The 26,207-nt window shown below is 38.9% G+C and overlaps 1 protein-coding gene across 2 annotated transcripts in view; it reads right to left on the bottom strand.

Moving 5' to 3' along the window:
• Nucleotides 1-356: 356 nt before the first annotated feature.
• LOC128666024 (anoctamin-3-like) overlaps nt 357-26,207 on the bottom strand; it is a 353,414-nt gene continuing 327,563 nt past the window's right edge. For both annotated transcript variants that reach the window (XM_053720385.1, XM_053720384.1), the window contains 5 exons: nt 19,370-19,522; nt 17,013-17,160; nt 13,083-13,163; nt 8,361-8,466; nt 357-1,010 (listed from right to left, as the gene is read on the bottom strand). In XM_053720385.1, coding sequence (XP_053576360.1) covers nt 828-1,010; nt 8,361-8,466; nt 13,083-13,163; nt 17,013-17,160; nt 19,370-19,522 — 671 coding nt within the window. In that variant the 3' untranslated portion in view covers nt 357-827. The remainder of the gene's footprint in view (nt 1,011-8,360; nt 8,467-13,082; nt 13,164-17,012; nt 17,161-19,369; nt 19,523-26,207) is intronic.

Raw genomic sequence — 26,207 nt, 5'->3', positions numbered from 1 at the left:
TAAGTAAGTAGTCTATACATTGACCTTACTAGAGGAGTTTTTTTTGGGATATGCAATTATTAATTCTGGATTTGTTAAATATTGTATTTGTGCTTGTTATGCACACAGTCAATGTTCAAGTAAAACATACACTGCATTAGTCCATTAACATAATAAGCAATGGAGAGATATTTAAACCCATAGATAATTAATAATTAGTCATAAAGTCGCGCAGAATACATTTTGTGCTTATTTCAGTAACCACCTCTTTAGTAATACCTGTTGGGTTATTTAGGCTGCAACCAATGCATAGCATAGACAATTTTCTATAGCCATCCTTCTCCATCCGGAAATGTGAAAGTGTTACACGGCAATCATCAGATGCAGTCTTTTAATTCGAATAGTAGTTACTGGTCAACCGAGGTAAAAAGAAATATGCAGCGTAACTGCGATCTCAGGGTGCTGTAAGTCATTTCCATAGACAAGCTTAATGCAAGCATTATTTTATATAAAGGCTGTCTTTGGAAGATTTTACTGAAATTCCTCTTAAGAAAAATGTCTAAATTTTTTCTTCATGCAAAGTCAGAACATTTTGTTTTATAAAATTTAACCTGGGGCACCTACTGAAGGTTACAAGTTGCCAACTATCAGTCCTGTTTTTGCTGATGGATCACCGCAATACAGTAACTATAATGAGCTGAAGTATTTGTTCCAGTTTAAAAATATGCCAAATAGACTTAGATATATATCATATATACATATATATATTTATATTTAGTGTTGGGCTTCAATTTGAAGATGCTGTGTTACCTTCCTGCTTTGCAAAGGGGTAAAATTTAGAGAAACCACTAAGGCCATTCATGATTAAGATGTTTCCCATTTTTTTTCCTTTCCCGTTGTAAATGCTCCAGCTCAGCTTCGTACATCATCTCCTGAACTAAGTATTTTTCTCTCCTCATTCGGTCACACAAATCTTTCGGCATATCAGGTATTAGGTAGGCAATGAAAGACTTTATTCCAAACACAAGGTGCTAAGAGAGAATGAAATATGGAGAATTAATATCAGACACATTATAATACAAATTCTGTAGATTGTTTCTAGGCTTCATTGAAAGTCTATTTTAGGAAAACGCAAACGGAACATTTTAAACCAAATATTACATGTTTTAATTCATTAGATGCCATTTTATGTTACCGACCTTTATTAACTTCCTGTTTAAAGGGGAAGTAAAGTCAAAATTTAACTTTTATGATTTAGACAGAGCAAGCTATTTTAAACAACCTTTTTTTCTAATGACACGGTGAGTCCACGGATCATCATCAATTACTGTTGTAAATATCACTCCTGGCCAGCAGGAGGAGGCAAAGAGCACCACAAAAAAGCTGTCAAATATCACTCCCCTACCCACAATCCTCCAGTCATTCTCTTTGCCTGCAGTGCAAGGAGGAGGTGAAGTTTAGGTGTCTGATGAGAAGTTTTCTTCAATCAAGATTTTTTGGTTTTTTTTAGCAGAGTAAGCTTACTCTTTTCTTTTCTGGGGTCTAGCCTAGTCCACATCATTCTCTTCAGTAGGGCAGTGGTGCCTTTTGAGCACTTGAGAACTTGTGAGGTACGATCCTCGCTACATTTTCTCAAGAATCTGCTGCCCTAACTAGAAAACCTGAGTAGGTTTACTCAGTTTTTCTCTTCACTGGTCCATGTGAGGTGCTGCACCCTCTCAAACCAGGTGAGCTGTCCTGCTGCCAGACAGCACTTTCAGGTAAGTGCCATTTTAATTTTCTTTTTCAAGGAGATTGTTGACACTTGTTACAGCTAAAAGCTGTCTTATTTAATATGGGACTTTATTAAACCTTCATGTTTGGGGTTTCTTTTAGGCAGTTTGGGCATTGAGACTGTGTGGTGATTCATGGTGGCTCAGTGTGTTATAGTAGTTTTTATACTTTAACTTTTGGTCATGGAGATTACTGTTGTAAGCCGTTTTTTTCGGCAGTTAGGGCACTGTAACTGCTCTGTATTTGAAAATGAGCTGCAGGACAGGTAGGCACCTCAGTAAAGCTACTGGGGTGTATAGGTAGCCTGAGGTCTATTTGGTTTGTTGCACTAACACACATTTCTATTTAAAGTCACATTACACATATATTTTTTATTTTCAACTAAATAACTTTTACACTTTATCCTTATTTATTACATAATATGGATCAAGAGGCTTTTCAAACCATTATCCCAGGTGAAGTTGCTGCTTGTCAGTTATGTTTTGATGCTCAGGTGGAATCCTCAGTTCCTTTTTGTTCCTCATGCACTGAGAAAACTTTAAGTTATAGAAATAAAATATTTGACCTTGAGCCACCATTATCCTAGGCAAATGCTGTTCAGGAGTCTCCTGTTGCAGATATGCCGCAGCTTTCTTATAAAGCGTCCCAACTTTTTTAGTCTCCACATACAGTGCCCTGTGTTTCCTCTTGCAATCCTGCAGGATTTTCTCTACAAGACATTGTTTACCAGGTATCCCTTGCGGTATCTGTGGCCTTGTCAGCTTTCCCCATGTTGCAGGGAAGGCGTATAAGGAAATTTAAGGAAACAGTTAGTAAGGTTTCTGATCAAGTTCTGGCTATCCAGAGTGTCCCTTCCCATAAGCCTGAGGAAGAAGACATGTCGGTAGCATCTGAGGGGGAAATCTCAGACTCAGAAAGTGTAATTCCTTCTTCTGATGCTGAAGTGGTATCCTTCAGATTTAAGCTAGAACACCTTCGCTTATTACTTAAGGAGGTTTTGGCTACTTTGGACGACACCGACACAACTATCATAGTCAATCCTAAAAAGTCTAGTAAATTGAACAAATACTTTGTTGTTCCCTCTGGTGGAGGTTTTGTTCAGTTCCTTACCGTGCTGCAGAGATTACTGCTCGAGAATGGGAAAGACCTGGTATTCCCTTTTCTCCATGTCCTATTTTTAAGAAGAGGTTTCCTATAGCGGATTCTATTAAGGAGACGTGGCAGACGGTTCCTAAGGTAGAAGGAGAGATCTCCACTTTGACCAAGAGGACTACTATTCCCATAGAGGATAGTTGTTCTTTTAAAGATCCAATGGATGAAAAATCAACCAGGGTCTACAATGGCAACCTGCGGTGTGTATCGTCACTGTTACCAGCGCTGCAGCTTACTGGTTTGATGCGCTGTCTGAATCTCTTCATATGGATACCCCTCTTGATGAGATCCAGGACAGGATTAAGGCTCTCAAGTTAGCCAATTCCTTCATTACAGATGCTTCCTTATAGGTTATTAAACTGGGAGCCAAAATTTCTGGTTTTGCGGTCCTAGCCACAGGGCCTTGTGGTTGAAGTCCTGGTCTGCAGATGTTTCATCTAAATCTAAGCTCGTGGCTATTCCTTTCAAGGGTAAGGCCTAGTTTGGACATGGTTTGGCGGAAATTATCTCAGATATTACTGGAGGGAAGGGTTCTTTTCTTCCTCAAGATAAAAAGAATAAGCAGAAGGGATGTCAGAGTAGTTTTCGTTCCTTTCGTAACTTTAAAGGCAAGTCTTCCTCCCCTTCCTCCAAGCAAGATCAAGCCAAGCCTTCCTGGAAGCCCAACCAGTCCTGGAATAAGGGAAAGCAATCTAAAAAGCCTTCAGCTGTTTCCAAGTCAGCATGAAGGGTTGGCCCCCGATCCGGGAGCAGATCTTGTTGGGGGCAGACTCTCTCTTTTTTTCCAGGCTTGGATAAGAGATGTACTGGATCCCTGGGCAGTGGACATTGTCTCCCAGGGATACAAAATAGACTTCAAATATTTTCCTCCCAGAGGCAGGTTTCTCCTCTCCAGATTATCTGTAGACCAGATAAAAAGAGAGGCATTCTTATATTGTGTCAAGGACCTTGCTGTCCTGGGGGTAATAGTTCCAGTTCCCTTTCAGGAAAGTGGTCTGGGATTTTACTTGAATCTGTTCGTAGTTTTCAAAAAGATGGGAGGCTTTCTGACCAATCCTAGATCTAAAATGTTTAAACAAGTTTCTCAGAGTGCCATCCTTCAAGATGGAGACTATACGCTTCATTCTTCCCTTGGTACAAGAGGGTCAGTTCATGACAACCATAGACCTAAAGGATGCATACCTTCATGTTCCCATTCACAGGGACAATCACAAGTTTCTGAGATTTGCTTTTTTGGACAATCATTTCCAGTTCGTGGCCCTTCCATTTGGCCTTGCCACAGCTCCCAGAATTTTTTCAAAGGTTCTGTGGGCACTTTTGGCTGTGCTTCGATCTCGGGGCATTGCAGTGGCACCTTATCTGGATGACATTCTGGTTCAGGTGCCATCTTTTCAACAAGCAGAATCTCATATGGAGATCTTGTTGTCTTTTCTTCGATCCCACGGATGGAAGGTGAATCGGGAAAAAAGTTCTCTGGTTCCAGCTACAAGGGTCGTATTTTTGGGGGCCATAATAGACTCCCTGTTAATGAAGATTTTTCTGACGGAGGTCAGAAAAAGAAAGATCTTCGACTCTTGTCTTGCCCTTCAGTCCTCTCTACGGCCATCAGTGGCTCAATGTATGGAGCTAATCGGTCTGATGGTGGCTTCCATGGACACCATTCCATTTGCTCAGTTCCATCTCAGACCTCTGCAGTTATGCATGCTCAGACAATGGAACGGGGACTATACGGACCTGTCTCAGCATGTAGATCTAGATCAGGCATCAATAGACTCTCTCTTCAATGGTGACTTACTCAGGATCATCTCTCCCAGGGTACTTGCTTCTGCAGACCCTCCTGGGTGATTGGGACCACAGATGCCAGCCTTCTAGGATGGGGAGCAGTATGGGACTTGTTGAAGACTCAGTCCTGCCCATAAACATCTTGGATCTGAGAGCAATCTTCAATCCTCTTCTGGCCTGGCCTCAGTTAGCCTTAGCCTGGTTTATCAGATTCCAGTAGGACAACATAACCTCGGTGGCCTACATCAACCACCAGGGGGGAACTTGGAGTTCCTTGGCCATGACAGAGGTGGCCCGAATTATTCAGTGGGCGGAGACCCACAACTGCTGTCTTTCTGCAATCCACATCCCAGGAGTGGATAATTGGTAAGTGGATTTTCTGAGCATACAGACTTTTCATCCAGGGGAGTGGGAACTTCATTGGGATGTGTTTTCCAGCTTGACCCTCAAGTGGGGGCAGCCAGAGTTGGATCTCATGGCTTCTCATCAGAATTTGCTCTCCTTCCAAGAGTCATTGCTCAAATCAAGCAGGACAGGGCGTCTGTAATTCTCATAGCCCTGGCGTGGCCTCGCAGGATTTGGTATGCAGACTTAGTGGAAATGTCATCCTTTCCACCTTGGAGACTGCCTCTGAGGAAGGACCTTCTACTTCAGTGTCCCTTCCTTCATCCAAATCTCGTTTCTCCGAAACTGACTGCTTGGAGATTGAATGTTTAGTTTTATCTAAGTGTGGATTTTCAGAGTCGGTCATTGAGACCTTGATTCAGGCTTGTAAGCCTGTGACTCGTAGGATTTACCATAAGATCTGGCGTAAATACTTGTATTGGTGTGAATCCAAAGGATACTCTTGGAGTAGAGTAAGGATTCCTAGGATTTTGTCCTTTCTCCAGGATGGTCTGGAAAAGGGTTTGTTGGCAAGTAATCTAAAGGGTCAGATTTCATCATTGTCTATTTTGTTACATAAGTGCTTGGCGGATGTACCAGACGTGCAATCGTTTTGTCACTTGTCAGGCCTTGGTTAGAATTCGGCCTGTGTTTAAACTTGTTACTCCTCCAGGGAGTCTTAACCTTGTTCTTAAAGTTTTACAACAGGCTCCGTTTGAGCCTATGCATTCTTTAGATATTAAGATGTTATCTTGGAAAATGTCTTTTTTCTTGTTGCTATTTTCTCTGCTAGGAGAGTTTCTGAACTCTCTGCTTTACAGTGTTATCTTATGCCCCAAAGAAATCAGCTCTTTTGCCTGTAATCAGATTGAGCTCGCATTCTATTGGCTGATCGGAATAGCCAATAGAATGCAAGCTCAATCTGATTGGCTGATTGGATCAGCCAATCCGATTGAACTTGAATCTGATTGGCTGATTCAATCAGCCAATCAGATTTTTCCTACCTTAATTCTGATTGGCTGATAGAATCCTATCAGCCAATCGGAATTCGAGGGACGCCATCTTGGATGACGTCACTTAAAGGAATATTCATTCGGCGAGTAGGCGTCGGTAAATAAGGATGGATCCGCGTCGGCTGCTTTGAAGATGGCTCCGCTCCGGATGGATGAAGATTGAAGACGCCGCCTGGATGATGACTTCTATCGGATAGAAGATTTCTTCAGCGCCACTTGGATGATGACTTCTATCGGATGGAAGACTTCTTCAGCGCCCCTTGGATGAAGACTTCGGCCCGGCTGGGTGAACACGACTCAAGGTAGGGAGATCTTCAGGGGGGTATTGTTAGGTTTATTTAAGGGGGGTTTGGGTTAGAGTAGGGGTATGTGGGTGGTGGGTTTTAATGTTGGGGGGGTTGTATTTTTTTTAACATGCAAAAGAGCTGATTTCTTTGGGGCATGCCCCGCAAAAGGCCCTTTTAAGGGCTGGTAAGGTAATAGAGCTGTTAACTTTTGTAATTTAGAATAGGGTAGGGCATTTTTTTATTTTGGGGGGCTTTGTTATTTTATTAAGGGGCTTAGATTAGGTGTACTTAGAATAAAATTCTTGTAATATTTTTTTATTTTTTGTAACAGTTTATTTAATTGTATTTAATTGTAGGTATTTGTAGTTAATTAATTTAATTTATTTATTGATAGTGTAGTGTTAGGTTTAATTTTAACTTAGGTTAGGATTTATTTTACAAGTAATTTTGTATTTCTTTTAGCTAGGTAGTTATTAAATAGTTAATAACTATTTAATAACTATTCTACCTAGTTAAAATAAATACAAAGTTACCTGTAAAATAAATATAAATCCTAAAATAGCTACAATGTAATTATTAATTACATTGTAGCTATCTTAGGGTTTATTTTACAGGTAAGTATTTATTTTTAAATAGGAATAATTTAGTTAATGATAGTGTAGTGTTAGGTGTAATTGTAACTTAGGTTAGTTTTTATTTTACAGGTAAATTTGTCTTTATTTTAACTAGGTAGCTATTAAATAGTTATTAACTATTTAATAGCTATTGTGCCTAGTTAAAATAAATGTAAATTTGCCTGTAAAATAAAAATAAATCCTAAAATAGCTACAATATAATTATGAGTAATATTGTAGCTATATTAGGGTTTATTTTATAGGTAAGTATTTATTTAAATAGGATTAATTTAGTTAATAAGAGTAATTTTTATTTAGATTTATTAAAATAATATTTAAGTTAGGGGGGTGTTAGGGTTTGTGTTAGACTTATGTTTAGGGGTTAATTAGTTTAATATAGATGGTGGCGGTATAGGGGGGGCAGGATAGGGGTTAATAAATTTATTATAGGTAGCAACGGTGTAGGGGGGGCAGATTAGGGGTTAATAAGTTTAATATAGGTGGCGGCGGGGTCCGGGAGCAGCGGTTTAGGGGTTAAACAATTTATTTAGTTGCGGCGGGGTACGGGATTGGCAAGATAGGGGTTAATACATTTATTATAGGTGGCAGCAGTATAGGGGGGCAGGATAGGGGTTAATAGGTATTATGTAGGTGGCGGCGGGGTCCGGGAGCGGCGGTTTAGGGGTTAATCAGTTTATTATAGTGACGGTGGGCTCCGGGAGCGGTGGTTTAGGGGTTAATCAGTTTATTAGAGTTGCGGCGGGGTCCGGGAGTGGCAGTTTAGGGGGTAATACATTTATTTTGTTGCGGCGGTGTAGGGGGGGCAGATTAGGGGTGTTTAGACTCGGGGTACATGTTAGGGTGTTAGGTGCAGACATCTCCCATAGGAATCAATGGGATGTCGGGCAGCAGCGAACATGAACTTTCGCTATGGTCAGACTCCCATTGATTCCTATGGGATCCGCCACCTCCAGGGCGGCGGATTGAAAACCAGGTACGCTGGGCCGGAAAAGTGCCGAGCGTACCTGCTAGTCATTTGATAACTAGCAAAAGTAGTCAGATTGTGCCGAACTTGTGTTCGGAACATCTGGAGTGACGTAAGAATCGATCTGTGTAGGACTGAGTCCGGCGGATCGAAGCTTACGTCACTAAATTCTACTTTTGCCGGTCTGTAGGGCTTGATAACTTAGGTGAATCAGCCTCGCCACAAATACGCTGTGGAATTCCAACGTATTTGCGGTTGACGGCTTGATAACTAGGGGCCATTGTGTGTGTGTGTGTGTATATATATATATATATATATATATATATATATATATATATACATACAGAGAGAGAGAGAGAGAGAGAGAGAGAAAGAGACAGAGAGTACATACCTCAAATACTATAATGAAGGCTAATCGAGCTGCAAGCACATGCCAGAACTGCAAGGTAAATTCGTAAGGTTTGGAACTCCATGGTGGTGCTCTATAGTCTCTATATCTGTTATTATAGGATACAAAATTATGACAAAAGTTAAAAGAAAAATAAATCTGTCCATCTTAATTTTCAAAGTTCTTTTTCACTTGTGTTTCCTTCTTCTCATTGAAAAATCTAATAGACTTCCCTAAGTGAGAAAGTGTTCAAATATGAATTTGTAAAGTTCTGTATTATAACATTAAAATGATAGAACTTATGTTCCCCTTGACATTCATTCTACCATTTGAAAAATTCTATAGAATGAATCTTAAAGGGAAATACAATTCAATTGTTTTCTTTTATGATTTAGATAGAACATACCATTTGAAAAAACGTTCCAATTTACTTATATACTTTTTTATTTTATTATTATTCTTTGTTGAAAAGCAGGAAGGTACGTTCAGGAGTGTGCACATGTGTGTAGCGCGATATAGCAGCAGTTTTGCAAGAATGCTATCCATTTGCATGAGCACTAGATAGCAGCACTATGTAGTACTCCAGACACCTAACTAGGTATCTATTTAACAAAGAATAACAAGAGAACAAAGCAAATTTGATAATAGAAATAAATTGGAACTTTTTTTAAAATTGTATTCTCTATCTGAATCTTGAAAGAACATTTTTGGGTTTCATGTCCCTTTAATATTATCATCTGTTAATGATAAAGGGCAAACATTTGATACAGCTGTATAAATAGAATATTATGTACAAGGGACACTAGAAACACATTTTAAACATAAGTAAACCAAAAGAAGAAAATAAAACTGTCTTTAAGCTACAACCTGTAGAAAGTGGTTTACATTTACAATGTAAAGGAGACAACAGGAAACAAAAAGTAATGAAACCAGATTAGAAAATTCAGCTTGGAATGTGTAAGGGGAAGATATTTTGTAACCCCCCCTAAAATGCTACTCTTTAAATCATATTGACCTCACTTAAAGGACCAGTCAATACAGTAGATTTGCATAATCAACAAATACATAATAACAAGACAATACAGTAGCACTTAGTCTGGACTTCAAATCAGTAGTAAAAAAAATTTCTGACAAATTTCAAAAAATGATTTCTATTTCCATATCATGTGACAGCCATCAGCCAATCATAAATGCATATATGTAGATTCATTGAATTCTTGCACATGCTCAGTGGGAGCTGGTGACTCCGAAAATGTAAATATAAAAGACTGTGAAAGTAAATTGGAAAGTTGTTTAAAATTGCATGACCTATCTGAATCCTAAAAGTTTAATTTTGACTTGAGTGTCCCTTTAAATCATATATCTTAAAAAATTATGGAGTTGATTGCAGTTGTAAATTTCAGATGATGGGAACAGCAAAAATAAAAACAAATATGTATCCTGTTACGTAGTAAAATTTACAAATAAAATAGCTTTCATCTTGTTGTTTCTAAAGCTCCAGTCAAAAGCTTAAAGGGATATGAAACCCACAATTTTTCTTTCATGATTCAGATAGAGAATACAATTTTAAACAACTAATTTCTATTATAACATTTTCTTCATTCTTTTCTTAACTTTTGTTGAAAAGCAAGGACGTATTCTTAGGAGCCGGACCATTTCTGGAGCACTATATGGCAGCAGGTTTGCTAGAATGTTATGCATTTGCAAGAGCACTAGATGGCAGTACTATTTCCTGCCATTTAGTGCTCCAGACATGTGCATGCTACCTATCTAGATATATCTATAACAAAGAATAACAAGAGAATTAAACACATTTTGATAATAGAAGTAAATTAAATGGTATTCTCTATCTGAATCATGAAAAAAATGTTTGGGTTTCATGTTCCTTTAACTCCAGCTTTATATTAGAAATGCTATTTAACACATAAACATCAAGACTAAAAGGAAATTAAAGTCAAAACAAAATGCTCATTATTCATATATAGGAGTAGATTTTTTAAATGCCGGGCAGACATGATTCACTATAGCCCGACATCGCTAAATGATGACAGCATACGCTGTCGGCATTTAACAATGCACAAGCATTTCTTGTGAAATGCTTGTGCAATGCCGCCCCCTACACATTCGCGGCCAATCGCCCGCTAGCAGCGGTTGTCAATTATCCCAATCTTTTCACTGCTTGGTAAATTTACTCCATAGCATGTAATGCTAAAAAATTCCAATTACCTCCATTATCCACTTGTACACATTATTTTCATGTGCACACTTTCTAAAGCACCATCACCTATTGGGCATGTACAAGAGTTCATGGTATACAGTATATGTATGTACATATCTTTTATTGGCTGATTGCTGTCACATGATACAAGGAATTGGGAATTTAAAGCAAACATTGTCCCTTTAATTACAAATATATATTTTTTTTAAATGTACAACTGAGTTAGCAAAGAAATTAAAGGGACATGAAACCCAAAATGTGTCCTTAATGATTCAAATAGAGAATACAATTTTAAACAACTTTCTAATTTACTTCTATTCTATTCTATCTAATTTGTTTTATTCTCTAGGTATCATTTGTTGAAGGAGCAGCAATGCACTACTGGTTTCTAACTGAACACATGGGTGAGTCAATGAAAATCGGTATTTATATGCAGCGACCAATCAGCAGCTAGAACCTAGATTCTATGCTGCTCATGAGCTTGCCTAGATAAACCTTTCAAAAAAGGAGCAAGGGGTGAACTACCAAAATTATGTACGTATTCACAAATACTGTATTCTCCTAAATATATAATGCAAATACAACCATATATTGCAATGATATATTGATAAACTGATTTAGTTTACAAAATATTTATTTACAAGACCTGGTAGTGTGGTCTCTAATATCTGATAAGAACAATAGTTAAACAATATTAAAACAATAGTGACCTTTACATGATAAAATAGATACAACAAATATGAGGCGTATCAATATATATTAATATAAAGGAACATCTCCCTTTATTCAACCCCACAAGGCTGATCAGATACTTGGATATTACTACATTGAAGTGAATAACAAGAGCACAGAGGAGCTGTGCAGAGAAGCTGTGCAGAGTTCAGATACTAAAAACATGGAGGTGAATGAGCCAAGTGTATTCTCCAATCCTAAAGCACATAGCAATTAACAAATGAAATAACAAGTCTGGCTATATAAGAAGCATACTGAACAGCCCTTTAGCATCTTGATAAAGCCCTTGTGAGGTTGAAATGCGTAGGAGCATATGTATCAAGCTCCAGAAACAGCAGTTATGAAGCAGGCGGACAGACATCGCCGGAAATCAACCCGATCGAGTGCGATCGGGTTGATTGACACCCCCCTGCTGGTGGCCTATTGGCCGCGAGTCTGCAGGGAGTGGCGTTGCACCAGCAGCTCTTGTGAGCTGCTGGTGCAATGCTGAATATGGCGAGCGTATTGCTCGCCGTATTCAGCGAGGTCTGCCGGACCTGATCCGCACTGTCGGATCAGGTCCGACAGACCTTGATAACTAGAGGCCGTAGACTCAACTGACTTTGAGAAGCACACTGCTACATCTGGAAACCAAGCAAGTACAGATTGACATACACAAAGGACTGGGTTTATCCATACACCTGTGTAAATCCGAGAGGTGTCTAAAGACACGGTGGAGACAGGTTTTGAAGGATTGATTTATCCCCACAAGCAAGAGATTGTCTGTCCGGCGGCTAAAGTGTTCTGGGAGTTCCCAACACAGGGGCAATACATAATTTGCAAACCAAGAGGCTCCAAGGACTATCTGAGGATAAAGAGGAGTCAAGTTTGCTACCCACGATTTGTATATCAGCTTTGAAATCAGCAATATCCATTTTAGCTACGGCTAAACACTGCGGTCACCATGGCAAACTAGATCGAGAATCCCACCAGTGCACTGGTAACATTGGAAACATTGTAACGGCAACTGTATTCAAATCCACTTCACGTGAGTAAACAGTCCTATCAAACTTTTCCGTTACTCCGATCACGTAATATCCCTGTATTCACAGAAGTATTCTTTGTATCAACATTAGTGCGCTGAACTCTGCACAGCTCCTGTGTGCTCTTGTTATTCACTTCAATGTAGTATTAACCAAGTATCTGATCAGCCTTGTCGGGGTTTAATATAGGGAGACGTCCCTTTTTATTAATATATATTGATACGCCTCATGTTTGTTATATCTATTTTATCATGTAAACTTCACTATTGTTTTACAATATGTTTAACTATTGTTCTTATCAGATATTAGAGACCACACTACCAGATCTTGTAAATAAAAATTTTGTAAACTAAATCAGTTTATCAATACATCATTGCAATATATGGTTGTATTTGCATCATATATTTAGGAGAATACAGTATTTGTGAATACGTACATAATTTTGGTAATTCACCTCCTGCTCCTTTTTTGGAGTGCCAACTATATATCCCACACACATACTCATTCACTGTCTGTTTTGAGGGGAAGACTTTTTTAGTTTAGCAAAGGGTCATTGTTTCTAGCACTGCTTATACGTTTTAGATAAACCTTTTAGCAAAGGATAACAAGAGATGGAAGTAAATTAAATAATAGAAGAAAATTAAAAAGTTGTTTAAAATTGTATTCTCTATCTGAATCATGAAAGAATAATTTAGTTTTTCATGTCCCTTTAAGTAAACAGTCACAAAATATCACAAATAAAGCAGCCTGTACCTGCAGTAACCAGAATATCCCATGCCAAGTTCACTCAGATCAAAAACAGATAGACTGCTATTGACATAACCTCTCAAGCATCTGAAAAACAAATATGCAATGATAATAAATTAAAATGTGGCAGGTAATTGTAATGACATTGTATCATACTATAAGCAGCACAAGCCTATGGCCTCTAGTTATCAAGCCGTCAACCGCAAATACGCTGGAATTCCGCACCATATTTGTGGCGAGTCTGATTCGCCTTAGTTATCAAGCCCTACTGCCCGGTAAAAGTAGAATATAGTGACGTAAGCTTCTATCCGCCGGGCTCAGTCCAACACAGATCGATGCTTACGTCACTCCAGATGTTCCGAACGCAAGTTCGGCACAATCTGACTACTTTTGGTAGTTAGCAAACTACTACCAGGTACGCTCGCCACTATTCCTAAACCGCTGCTCCTGGACCCTGCTGCCACCTACATAATACCTATTAACCCCTATCCTGCCCCCCCTATACCGCCGCCACCTATAATAAATATATTAACCCCTATCATGCCCCCCTACACCGCCACCACTATAATAAAATTATTAACCCCTAAACCTAAGTCTAACACTAACCCTAACACCCCCCTAACTTAAATATTAATTAAATAAATCTAAATAATATTACTCTTATTAACTAAATTAATCCTATTTAAAACTAAATACTTACCTATAAAATAAACCCTAATATAGCTACAATATAACTAATAATTACATTATAGCTATTTTAGGGTTTATTTTTATTTTACAGGCAACTTTGTATATATTTTAACTAGGTACAATAGTTATTAAATAGTTAATAACTATTTAACAGCTACCTAGCTAAAATAAATACAAAATTACCTGTAAAATAAATCCTAACCTAAGTTACAATTAAACCTAACACTACACTATCATTAAATTAATTAAATAAATTAGCTACCAATACCTACAATTAAATACAATTAAATAAACTAAACTAAATTACAAAAAAAAAACAAGCACTAAATTACAGAAAATAAAAAAATATTACAAGAAGTTTAAACTAATTACACCTAATCTAAGCCCCCTAATAAAATAATAAAAAAAAAATAATAATAAAAGTCCCTACCCTATTCTACATTACAAAGTTATCAGCTCTCTTACAAGCCCTTAAAAGGGCTTTTTGCGGGGCATGCCCCAAAGTAATCAGCTCTTTTGCCTGTAAAAAAAAATACAACCCCCCCAACATTAAAACCCACCACCCACATACCCCTACTCTAATCCACCCAAACCCCCCTTAAATAAACCTAACACTACCCCATTGAAGATCACCCTACCTTGAGTCGTCTTCACCCAGCCGGGCCGAAGTCTTCATCCGATGGGGCAGAAGAGGACATCCAGACCGGCAGAAGTCTTCATCCTATCCGGGCAGAAGAGGACATCCAGACTGGCAGAAGTCTTCATCCTATCCGGGCAGAAGAGGACATCCGGACCGGCAGACATCTTCATCCAAGCGGCATCTTCTATCTTCATCCATCCGAAGAGGAGCGACTCCATCTTCAAGACCTCCGGCACGGAACATCCTTCTTGCACGACGACTACCCGACGAATGGCTGGTCCTTTAAATGACGTCATCCAAGATGGTGTCCCTCAAATTTCGATTGGCTGATAGGATTCTATCAGCCAATCGGAATTAAGGTAGGAAAAATATGATTGGCTGATGCAATCAGCCAATCAGATTGAAGTTCAATCTGATTGGCTGATCCAATGAGCCAATCGGATTGAACTTCAATCTGATTGGCTGATAGCATCAGCCAATCAGATTTTTCCTACCTTAATTCCAATTGGCTGATAGAATCCTATCAGCCAATCGGAATTCGAGGGACGCCATCTTGGATGATGTCATTTAAAGGACCAGCCATTCGTCGGGTAGTCGTAGTGCAAGAAGGATGTTCCGCGCCGGAAGTCTTGAAGATGGAGCTGCTCCTCGTCGGATGGATGAAGATAGAAGATGCCGCTTGGATGAAGATGTCTGCTGGTCCAGCTGTCCTCTTCGACCTGGATAGGATGAAGACTTCTGCTGGTCTGGATGTCCTCTTCTGCCCGGATAGGATGAAGACTTCTGCCGGTCTGGATGTCCTCTTCTGCCCCATCGGATGAAGACTTCGGCCCGGCTGGGTGAAGACGACTCAAGGTAGGGAGATCTTCAGGGGGTTAGTGTTAGGTTTTTTTAAGGGGGGTTTGGGTTGGTTGGAGTAGGGGTATGTGGGTGGTGGGTTTTAATGTTGGGGGGTTGTATTTTTTTTTACAGGCAAAAGGGCTGATTACTTTGGGGCATGCCCCGCAAAAAGCCCTTTTAAGGGCTGGTAAAAGAGCTGATTACCTTGTAATGTAGAATAGGGTAGGGACTTTTATTATTTTTTTTTAATTTATTTTATTAGGGGGCTTAGATTAGGTGTAATTAGTTTAAAATTCTTGTAATATTTTTTTATTTTCTGTAATTTAGTGTTTGTTTTTGTAATTTAGTTTAGTTTATTTAATTGTATTTAATTGTAGGTATTGGTAGCTAATTTATTTAATTAATTTAATTATAGTGTAGTGTTAGGTTTAATTGTAACTTAGGTTAGGAATTATTTTACAGGTAATTTTGAATTTCTTTTAGCTAGGTAGTTATTAAATAGTTAATACCTATTTAATAACTATTGTACCTAGTTAAAATAAATACAAAGTTGCCTGTAAAATAAAAATAAATCCTAAAATAGTTACAATGTAATTATTAGTTATATTGTAGCTATATTAGGGTTTATTTTATAGGTAAGTATTTAGTTTTAAATAGGATTAATTTAGTTAATAAGAATAATATTATTTAGATTTATTTAATTAATATTTAAGTTAGGGGGGTGTTAGGGTTAGTGTTAGACTTAGGTTTAGGGGTTAATAATTTTATTATAATGGCGGCGGAGTAGGGGGGGCAGGATAGGGGTTAATAAATTTATTATAGGTGGCGGTGGTGTAGGGGGGGCAGGATAGGGGTTAATACAGTTATTATAGGTGGCGGCGGTATAGGGGGGGGCAGGATAGGGGTTAATAGGGATTATGTAGGTGGCGGCGGGGTCCGGGAGCGGCGGTTTAGGGTTTAACATATTTATTATAGTTGCGGCGGGGTCCGGGAGTGGAGGTTTAGGGTTTAATATATTTATTATAGTTGCGGCGGGGTCCGGGAGCGGCGGTTAAGGGGTTAATATATTTATTATAGTTGCGGCGGGGTCTAGGAGTGGCGGTTTAGGGGTTAATATATTTATTATAGTTGCGGCAGAGTCCGGGAGCAGAGATTTAGGGGTTAATATATTTATTATAGTTGCGGCGGAGTCTAGGAGCGGCGGTTTAGGGGGTAATAACTTTATTTAGTTGGGGGGGGGCTCCGGGGGCGCCGGTATTGGGGGTAGAACAGTATAGTATAGTGTGAGTGCTTAGTGACAGGGGTATCAATAAAGCTGCAAAAAAGTCGAAGAGCAGCGAGATTGATGAGTGATAACTATCACAGTCTGCTGCTCATCGCCCTGTACTTGGTGTGCGGCTTTTTGACAAATTTATTGATAACTTTGGCAAGCGTTTTCAGATCCGCGGCGGCGATGTGAGGCGAGCTTAGGCGAGTGTATTGGGGCTGGCGAAGGCAGGTACGTACGGAGCTTCATAACTAGAGGCCTATATCTTTTTGACCTTATCTATTGCTTAGATTGCATTCATTTGTTTTATATTGTTGAATATATGTATCACTATCACTGTATATGTGATATACTCTGACTTTGGTTGATTTAAAACTATATATCAGTTCCCTAATCTGAAAGTTTAATTTGGGGAGCATTTGTGTGGATTGTTTTGTCACTCATTAGCGCTGTTTCACACTTCTTGCTTTGTCAATAAATATGAATTGTATAATATTACTTTTCATGTCTGTATCCTTGGTCTGTGCAGGGTCCATACTTAAATGCATACACAAACCGGGGGATGTAATCAGATGTAATAGCAATAACAAACGCATTCGTGATAACAGCCAGAACTCCAATTCCTTCCAGGATTCCATACCAGATACCTATTAGATAGAAGAAAACAATTTTCAATCATATCTGTCCTTCTATTTATCTTTCTATATGTCTATCAATCTCTCTCTCTCTCTCTCTCTCTCTCTCTCTCTCTATCTATCTATCTATCTCTTAAACAGATGACAGATATCTACCTATGTGGCTATATGTTTACATTTCTGATTAACAGATATCTCATCAAAGCTTAAAGACACAGTTAACACCTTGAGATTGTAATAGAAAATGTTTAGATGTGCATAATGAATAAACTTCACAATATACTTTCAGTATTTACTGTCCCCCTTTCCGTGTAATTTAGCTCTGTAAATTGAGGATTTTCTCTCAGAACTTGAAATGCACACTACTGACTCATCAATTCTAACCCTTGTTACATATATTTCCCTAATGGTTTTAACTAATAAAAACTGCCACACAGTATCCTATACAATAAAAGGCCAGGTATGTTTGTCAGATGCAGTCATGCGCAGTAGAGACTGTGCAAGGACAAACATACCTGACCTTGAGCAGCAGAGAAAGTGTTTTATTTTGGAAACTGCCATTGAGGGGGCATGGCCAGACGGGAGCGCTGTGATGGGGGCATGACCGGGAGTGCAGTGATGGGGGTGTGACCGGGCATGTCATGAATGTGGCGTGGCTGAGCGGACGTGCCATGGTGGGACATGGTCAACAGGCGTGGCAAGTGGGCATGGTCAGGCGGGGAGAAAGCAACAGAGGGGAGAGAGCAAAACAGAGGGAAGAAAGCAAAAGAGAGGAGGGGGTGAGAGAGAGCAAAAGAGAAGAGGGGGAGAGAGAGAGCAAAAGAGAGAAGGGAGAGAGAGCAAAAGATAGGGGAGAGAGAGCAAAATAGGGGGGAAAGAGAGGACAAAAGAGAGAAAGAGAGAGAGCAAAAGAGAGGGGGGAAAGAGAGAGAGAGAGAGAGAGAGAGAGAGAGAGAGAGCAAAAGAGAGGGGGGAAAGAGAGAGAGAGAGAGCAAAAGAGAGGGGGGAGAGAGATAGCAAAAGACAGGGGGAGAGAGAGAGAGAGAGAGAGAGAGAGAGAGAGAGAGAGAGAAATAGAGGGGGGAACAGAAAGCAAACGAGAGGAGGGAGAGAGAGAGATCAAAAGAAGGGGGAAAGAGAGCAAAAGAGAGAGAAAAAAAGAGAGGGGGGAAAGAGAGAGAGAGCAAAAGAGGGGGGAGAGAGAGAGCAAAATAGAGTGGGAGAGAGAGAGCAAAAGAGAGGGGAGAGAGAGCAAAAGAGAGGAGGGAGAGAGAGCAAAAGAGAGGGAAAGAGTGAGCAAAAGAGAGAGAGATAGAGAGAAAGCAAAAGAGAGGGAGAGAGCAAAAGAGGGGGAGAGAGAGTGCAAAAGAGAGGAGGGAGAGAGGGAGCGCATAAAAGAGGGTGGAGAGAGAGAGCAAGAAGTGGGACCACAGTACTTAAAAAATTGGCCTGTGTACAGAGCTTTAGGACTAGTATTATATAATAGAATTATGCCAGCTGGTAGCCTTGCTGTCTGCAGACTTAAAGGGACAGTCAAGTCCAAAAAAAACTTACATTTTTCAAATAGGGCATGTAATTTTAAACAACTTTCCAATTTACTTTTATCAACAATTTTGCTTTGTTCTCTTGGTATTCTAGTTGAAAGCAAACCTAGGAAGGCTCATATGATAATTTCTAAGCCCTTGAAGGCCGCCTCTATTTTATTTACTTTTCACAGCAGGGGAGAGCAAGCTCATGTAGGCCATATAGATAGCATTGTGATCACGCTCGTGGCTAGTGGCAGACACTGCACTAATTGGATAAAATGCAAGTCAATAGATAATAACTAAAAGTCATGTGATTAGGGGCGGTCAGAAGGTGCTTAGATACAAGATAGTCACAGCAGTAAAAAGTGTATTAATATAACAGTGTTGGTTTTGCAAAACTGGGGAATGGGTAATAAAGGGATTGTCTATCTTTTTAAACAACAAAAATTCTGGTGTTGACTGTCCCTTTAAGCCCAGATTGGCTCCTACAAATAAGGTGAATTGTGGTGGACCTTGGCTATAGAAACCAAAATTGCAGTAAAAGGATGTTAATTTGTTTCCAAAATATTGAGACGTGGCTGATTTTTTATTCTATAGCAGAACAACAGAAATATCTTGTAAGTACAAGATGTTTACTGTACCTTTAAAGTTAATGGGAAAAAAGTCTGTTTATGAATTCAGATTTTTGTACTTACCTATATCAGTGGCTCTGGCCGGCATTGCTCGTCTCCACTGTGTAACAAATTTATAAGCATCAAGTCTTATCTCAATAATATTATTCAGTAATGCAAGGAGTGGAGCCAGAGGGAACGCAGCAACAAAGATTGTAGTAAAACCAAACTGTATCACTGAAATAGAAGGTCAGCAAGTTAAATCTTATTTCATGTGTGTGTAATATCTAGAGAATAAAGTGAATACAAATAGAAATAGGCTTTATGAGCTTATAACAAACACTTTATTAGAGCTATAAAACAATACAGTCCCTGCAGGGATAATAGAGATATGTAAGTAGAATAATAAAATGATCAAATTTATTACAGGATTTTATGATTACATTAATGTCTCTTGGCAAAAGACCATCATTATATATTTATTTTATAATGTAATGTATGTAAATATATATTTTTTTATCTAAAAAATGTGAAATTAAAGGGATAGGAAAGTCAAAATTAAACTTGCATGATTCAGATAGAGCCAGTCATTTTAAGACACTTTGGAATTCACTTCGTTTTTCAAATGCTTCATTCTCTTGGTATCCCTTGTTAACAAATCAATACACATATCATACACTAGTGGGAGCTGCTTGCACACATTTGTCTCTTGTGACTCTTGTGGCTAACTAGGGCCTAGATTTGGAGTTTGGCGGTAAAAGGGCTGTTAACGCTCCGCGGGCTTTTTTCTGGCCGCACCATAAATTTAACTCTGGTATCGAGAGTTTAAACAAATGCTGCGTTAGGCTCCAAAAAAGGAGCGTAGAGCATTTTTACCGCAAATGCAACTCTCGATACCAGAGTTGCTTACGGACGCGGCCGGCCTCAAAAACGTGCTCGTGCACGATTCTCCCATAGGAAACAATGGGGCTGTTTGAGCTGAAAAAAAACCTAACACCTGCAAAAAAGCAGCGTTCAGCTCCTAACGCAGCCCCATTGTTTCCTATGGGGAAACACTTCCTACGTCTGCACCTAACACTCTAACATGTACCCCGAGTCTAAACACCCCTAACCTTACACTTATTAACCCCTAATCTGCCGCCCCCGCTATCGCTGACACCTGCATATTTTTTTTAACCCCTAATCTGCCGCTCCGTAAACCGCCGCAACCTACGTTATCCCTATGTACCCCTAATCTGCTGCCCTAACATCGCCGACCACTATATTATATTTATTAACCCCTAATCTGCCCCCCTCAACGTCGCCGACACCTGCCTACACTTATTAACTCCTAATCTGCCGAGCGGACCTGAGCGCTACTATAATAAAGTTATTAACCCCTAATCCGCCTCACTAACCCTATCATAAATAGTATTAACCCCTAATCTGCCCTCCCTAACATCGCCGACACCTACCTTCAATTATTAACCCCTAATCTGCCGAGCGGACCTCACCGCTACTATAATAAATGTATTAACCCCTAAAGCTAAGTCTAACCCTAATACTAACACCCCCCTAAGTTAAATATAATTTACATCTAACGAAATAAATTAACTCTTATTAAATAACTTATTCCTATTTAAAGCTAAATACTTACCTGTAAAATAAATCCTAATATAGCTACAATATAAATTATAATTATATTATAGCTATTTTAGGATTAATATTTATTTTACAGGCAACTTTTTAATTATTTTAACCAGGTACAATAGCTATTAAATAGTTAATAACTATTTAATAGTTACCTAGTTAAAATAATAACAAATTTACCTGTAAAATAAATCCTAACCTAAGATATAATTAAACCTAACACTACCCTATCAATAAATTAATTAAATAAACTACCTACAATTACCTACAATTAACCTAACACTACACTATCAATAAATTAATTAAACACAATTCCTACAAATAAATACAATTAAATAAACTAGCTAAAGTACAAAAAATAAAAAAGAACTAAGTTACAAAAAATAATAAAATATTTACAAACATAAGAAAAATATTACAACAATTTTAAACTAATTACACCTACTCTAAGCCCCCTAATAAAATAACAAAGACCCCCAAAATAAAAAATTCCCTACCCTATTCTAAATTTAAAAAGTTACAAGCTCTTTTACCTTACCAGCCCTGAACAGGGCCCTTTGCGGGGCATGCCCCAAGGATTTCAGCTCTTTTGCCTGTAAAAAAAAACATACCATACCCCCCCCCAACATTACAACCCACCACCCACATACCCCTAATCTAACCCAAACCCCCCTTAAATAAGCCTAACACTAAGCCCCTGAAGATCTTCCTACCTTGTCTTCACCATACCAGGTTCACCGATCCGTCCTGGCTCCAACATCTTCATCCAACACAAGCGGGGATTGGCGATCCATCATCCGGTGCTGAAGAGGTCCAGAAGAGGCTCCAAAGTCTTCCTCCTATCCGGCAAGAAGAGGACATCCGGACCGGCAAACATCTTCTCCAAGCGGCATCTTCAATCTTCTTCCATCCGGTGCGGAGCGGGTCCATCTTGAAGCAGGCGACGCGGATCCATCCTCTTCTTCCGTTGTCTCCCGACGAATGACGGTTCCTTTAAGGGACGTCATCCAAGATGGCGTCCCTCGAATTCCGATTGGCTGATAGGATTCTATCGGCCAATCGGAATTAAGGTAGGAATTTTCTGATTGGCTGATGGAATCAGCCAATCAGAATCAAGTTCAATCCGATTGGCTGATCCAATCAGCCAATCAGATTGAGCTCGCATTCTATTGGCTGATCGTCGCCTGCTTCAAGATGGACCCGCTCCGCACCGGATGGAAGAAGATTGAAGATGCCGCTTGGAGAAGATGTTTGCCGGTCCGGATGTCCTCTTCTTGCCGGATAGGAGGAAGACTTTGGAGCCTCTTCTGGACCTCTTCAGCCACCGGATGATGGATCGCCAACCCCCGCTTGGGTTGGATGAAGATGTTGGAGCCAGGACGGATCGGTGAACCTGGTATGGTGAAGACAAGGTAGGAAGATCTTCAGGGGCTTAGTGTTAGGTTTATTTAAGGGGGGTTTGGGTTAGATTAGGGGTATGTGGGTGGTGGGTTGTAATGTTGGGGGGGGGGTATGGTATGTTTTTTTTTACAGGCAAAAGAGCTGAAATCCTTGGGGCATGCCCCGCAAAGGGCCCTGTTCAGGGCTGGTAAGGTAAAAGAGCTTGTAACTTTTTTAATTTAGAATAGGGTAGGGAATTTTTTATTTTGGGGGTCTTTGTTATTTTATTAGGGGGCTTAGAGTAGGTGTAATTAGTTTAAAATTGTTGTAATATTTTTCTTATGTTTGTAAATATTTTATTATTTTTTGTAACTTAGTTCTTTTTTATTTTTTGTACTTTAGCTAGTTTATTTAATTGTATTTATTTGTAGGAATTGTGTTTAATTAATTTATTGATAGTGTAGTGTTAGGTTAATTGTAGGTAATTGTAGGTAGTTTATTTAATTAATTTATTGATAGGGTAGTGTTAGGTTTAATTATATCTTAGGTTAGGATTTATTTTACAGGTAAATTTGTTATTATTTTAACTAGGTAACTATTAAATAGTTATTAACTATTTAATAGCTATTGTACCTGGTTAAAATAATTAAAAAGTTGCCTGTAAAATAAATATTAATCCTAAAATAGCTATAATATAATTATAATTTATATTGTAGCTATATTAGGATTTATTTTACAGGTAAGTATTTAGCTTTAAATAGGAATAAGTTATTTAATAAGAGTTAATTTATTTCGTTAGATGTAAATTATATTTAACTTAGGGGGGTGTTAGTATTAGGGTTAGACTTAGCTTTAGGGGTTAATACATTTATTATAGTAGCGGTGAGGTCCGCTCGGCAGATTAGGGGTTAATAATTGAAGTTAGGTGTCGGCGATGTTAGGGAGGGCAGATTAGGGGTTAATACTATTTATGATAGGGTTAGTGAGGCGGGTTAGGGGTTAATAACTTTATTATAGTAGCGCTCAGGTCCGCTCGGCAGATTAGGGGTTAATAAGTGTAGGCAGGTGTCGGCGACGTTGAGGGGGGCAGATTAGGGGTTAATAAATATAATATAGGGGTCGGCGGTGTTAGGGGTAGCAGATTAGTGGTACATAGGGATAACGTAGGTGGCGGCGCTTTGCGGTCGGAAGATTAGGGGTTAATTATTTTAAGTAGCTGGCGGCGACGTTGTGGGGGGCAGGTTAGGGGTTAATAAATGTAATACAGGGGTCGGCGGGGTTAGGGGCAGCAGATTAGGGGTACATAAGTATAACGTAGGTGGCGGTCGGCAGATTAGGGGTTAAAAATTTTAATCGAGTGGCGGCGATGTGGGGGGAGCTCGGTTTAGGGGTACATAGGTAGTTTATGGGTGTTAGTGTACTTTAGGGTACAGTAGTTAAGAGCTTTATGAACCGGCGTTAGCCAGAAAGCTCTTAACTCCTGCTATTTTCAGGCGGCTGGAATTTTGTCGTTAGAGCTCTAACGCTCACTTCAGAAACGACTCTAAATATCGGCGTTAGAAAGATCCCATTGAAAAGATAGGATACGCAAATGGCGTAGGGGGATCTGCGGTATTGAAAAGTCGCGGCTGAAAAGTGAGCGTTAGACCCTTTAATCACTGACTCCAAATACCAGCAGGCGGCCAAAACCAGCGTTAGGAGCCTCTAACGCTGGTTTTGACGGCTACCGCCGAACTCCAAATCTAGGCCTAGGTGTGTTCAGCTAGCTGCCAGCAGAGCAATGCTGTCCCTTCATCAATGGATAACAAGAGAATGAAGCAAATAGAAGTAAATTGCAAATGTGTTTAAAATTGTATGTTCCATCTGAATCATAAAAGAAAATGTTACTATTCCTTTAAAGCTATTGCAGTTTAAACTGAATCTAATGCAGCAGTATTGGTTTTGTGCTTCCTAATAATGTTCATTGGCTTATAGGTACATTCTGTTAATGCTTATTGGTAAATGGGTTTTTTGAGAGTTAATACATAGTTAAATTCAACTCCAGAGGAGCAATGTTCTACTGGAACCTGGCTAAACACATCTGGTAAGCCAATGACAAGAGACGTGTGTAGACACCAATCATCAGCTCGCTCTCAGTAGTAGATTGATGCTCTTGGGCCTACCTAGGTAAGCTTAAAGGGATACTACACCCACATTTTTCTTTCATGATTCAGAAAGAGCAGCAATTTTAAGCAACTTTCTAATTTACTCCTATTATCACATTTTCTTTTTTCTCTTGCAATCTTTATTTGAAAAGCAGGAATGTAAGCTTAGGATCCGGCTCATTTTATGTTTTGCCTAGCCTTATTTTGTTGTGTTGTTGATGTTATGGCTTATAGATCTGTGTTTCTCTGAACTAATAACATATTTTTAAATTGTCGGGGGCAAAAGAGAGAGATCAACTCTTGTTTTAAAGGGACACTGAACCCAAATTTTTTCTTTTGTGATTCAGATAGAGCATGCAATTTTAAGCAACTTTCTAATTTACTACTATTATCAAAATTTCTTCATTCTCTTGGTATCTTTAATTGAATAGCAAGAATATAAGTTTAGATGCCGGCCCATTGTTGGTGAACAACCTGGGTTGTTCTTGCTGATTGGTGGATTGATTTAACCGACCAATAAACAAGTGCTGAACCCAAAAAATAACTTAGATGCAAATAAAGATAGCAAGAGAATGAAGAAAAATTCATAATAGGAGTAAATTAGAAAGTTGCTTAAAATTGCATGCTCTATCTGAGTCACGAAAGAAAAAATTTGGGTTCAGTGTCCCTTTAAGTACTTTTTGGTATTTTTAAATGGTGCAAACCCTCATGCATTACTAAACAAAATAACAAGAATCAAATTAAACGGGAAAACTTGGTGAGAATACAAATAGATGATATTTTGTGAAATGATATATATGATGATATTTATTTATTTTTGTAATGTTTTTTGTAATATGAATGAGTTTTGACAGGGGTAGGTGCATGTATACAGTGTCAAATTTGTTTGTCACCTCTTTTGGAAACCAGAGTTTTGATTAATTTTATCAGGTATCTTATATTAATATTGTTACATATTTTAAACCTGCATAAGTAACAAATAATCGGCTAGATTACGAGTTTTGCGTTATAGTGAAAAAGCAGCGTTATCAGGTTATAACGCTGCTTTTTCACTACCACTGGTATTACGAGTCTTGCAGATTTAGGGGCACCACACACTTTTTTGGCCTTACCACAAATCAACTTACCACAAATCAACTTACCACAAATCAAATTGCGTATAGTCTTTTTTCTATGGGACTTTTACAGCGCTGGTATTACAAGCTTGTCCTGGGAGGCCAAAAAGTGAGCGGTACAGTCTATCCCGTCAAGATTCGTACTACATTTTTATGACTTTTACACTACAACGCTGTAGCATAAAACATAACTAAAGTGCTAAAAAGTACACTAACACCCATAAACTACCTATTAACCCCTAAACCGAGGCCCTCCCGCATTGCAAACACAAAAATTAAATTATTAACCCCTAATCTGCCCTCCGGACATCGCTGCCACTAGAATAAACATATTAACCCCTAAACTGTCGCACTCCCGCCTCGCAAACACTATTTAAATATTATTAACCCCTAATCTGCTGTCCCTAACATCGCCGCAACCTACCTACATTTATTAACCCCTAATCTGCCGCCCCCAACATCGCCGCCACTATATTAAATTTATTAACCCCTAAATCTAAGTCTAACCCTAACACCCCCTAACTTAAATATAATTAAAATAAATCTAAATAAAACCTACAATTAATAACTACATAATTCCTATTTAAAACTAAATACTTACCTATAAAATAAACCCTAAACTAGCTACAATATAACTAATAGTTACATTGTATC

This window comes from Bombina bombina, chromosome 7 (genome assembly GCF_027579735.1).
Source record: "Bombina bombina isolate aBomBom1 chromosome 7, aBomBom1.pri, whole genome shotgun sequence".
Classification (NCBI taxonomy): Eukaryota; Metazoa; Chordata; class Amphibia; order Anura; family Bombinatoridae; genus Bombina; species Bombina bombina.
This window is presented reverse-complemented; position numbering and strand designations above follow the sequence as displayed.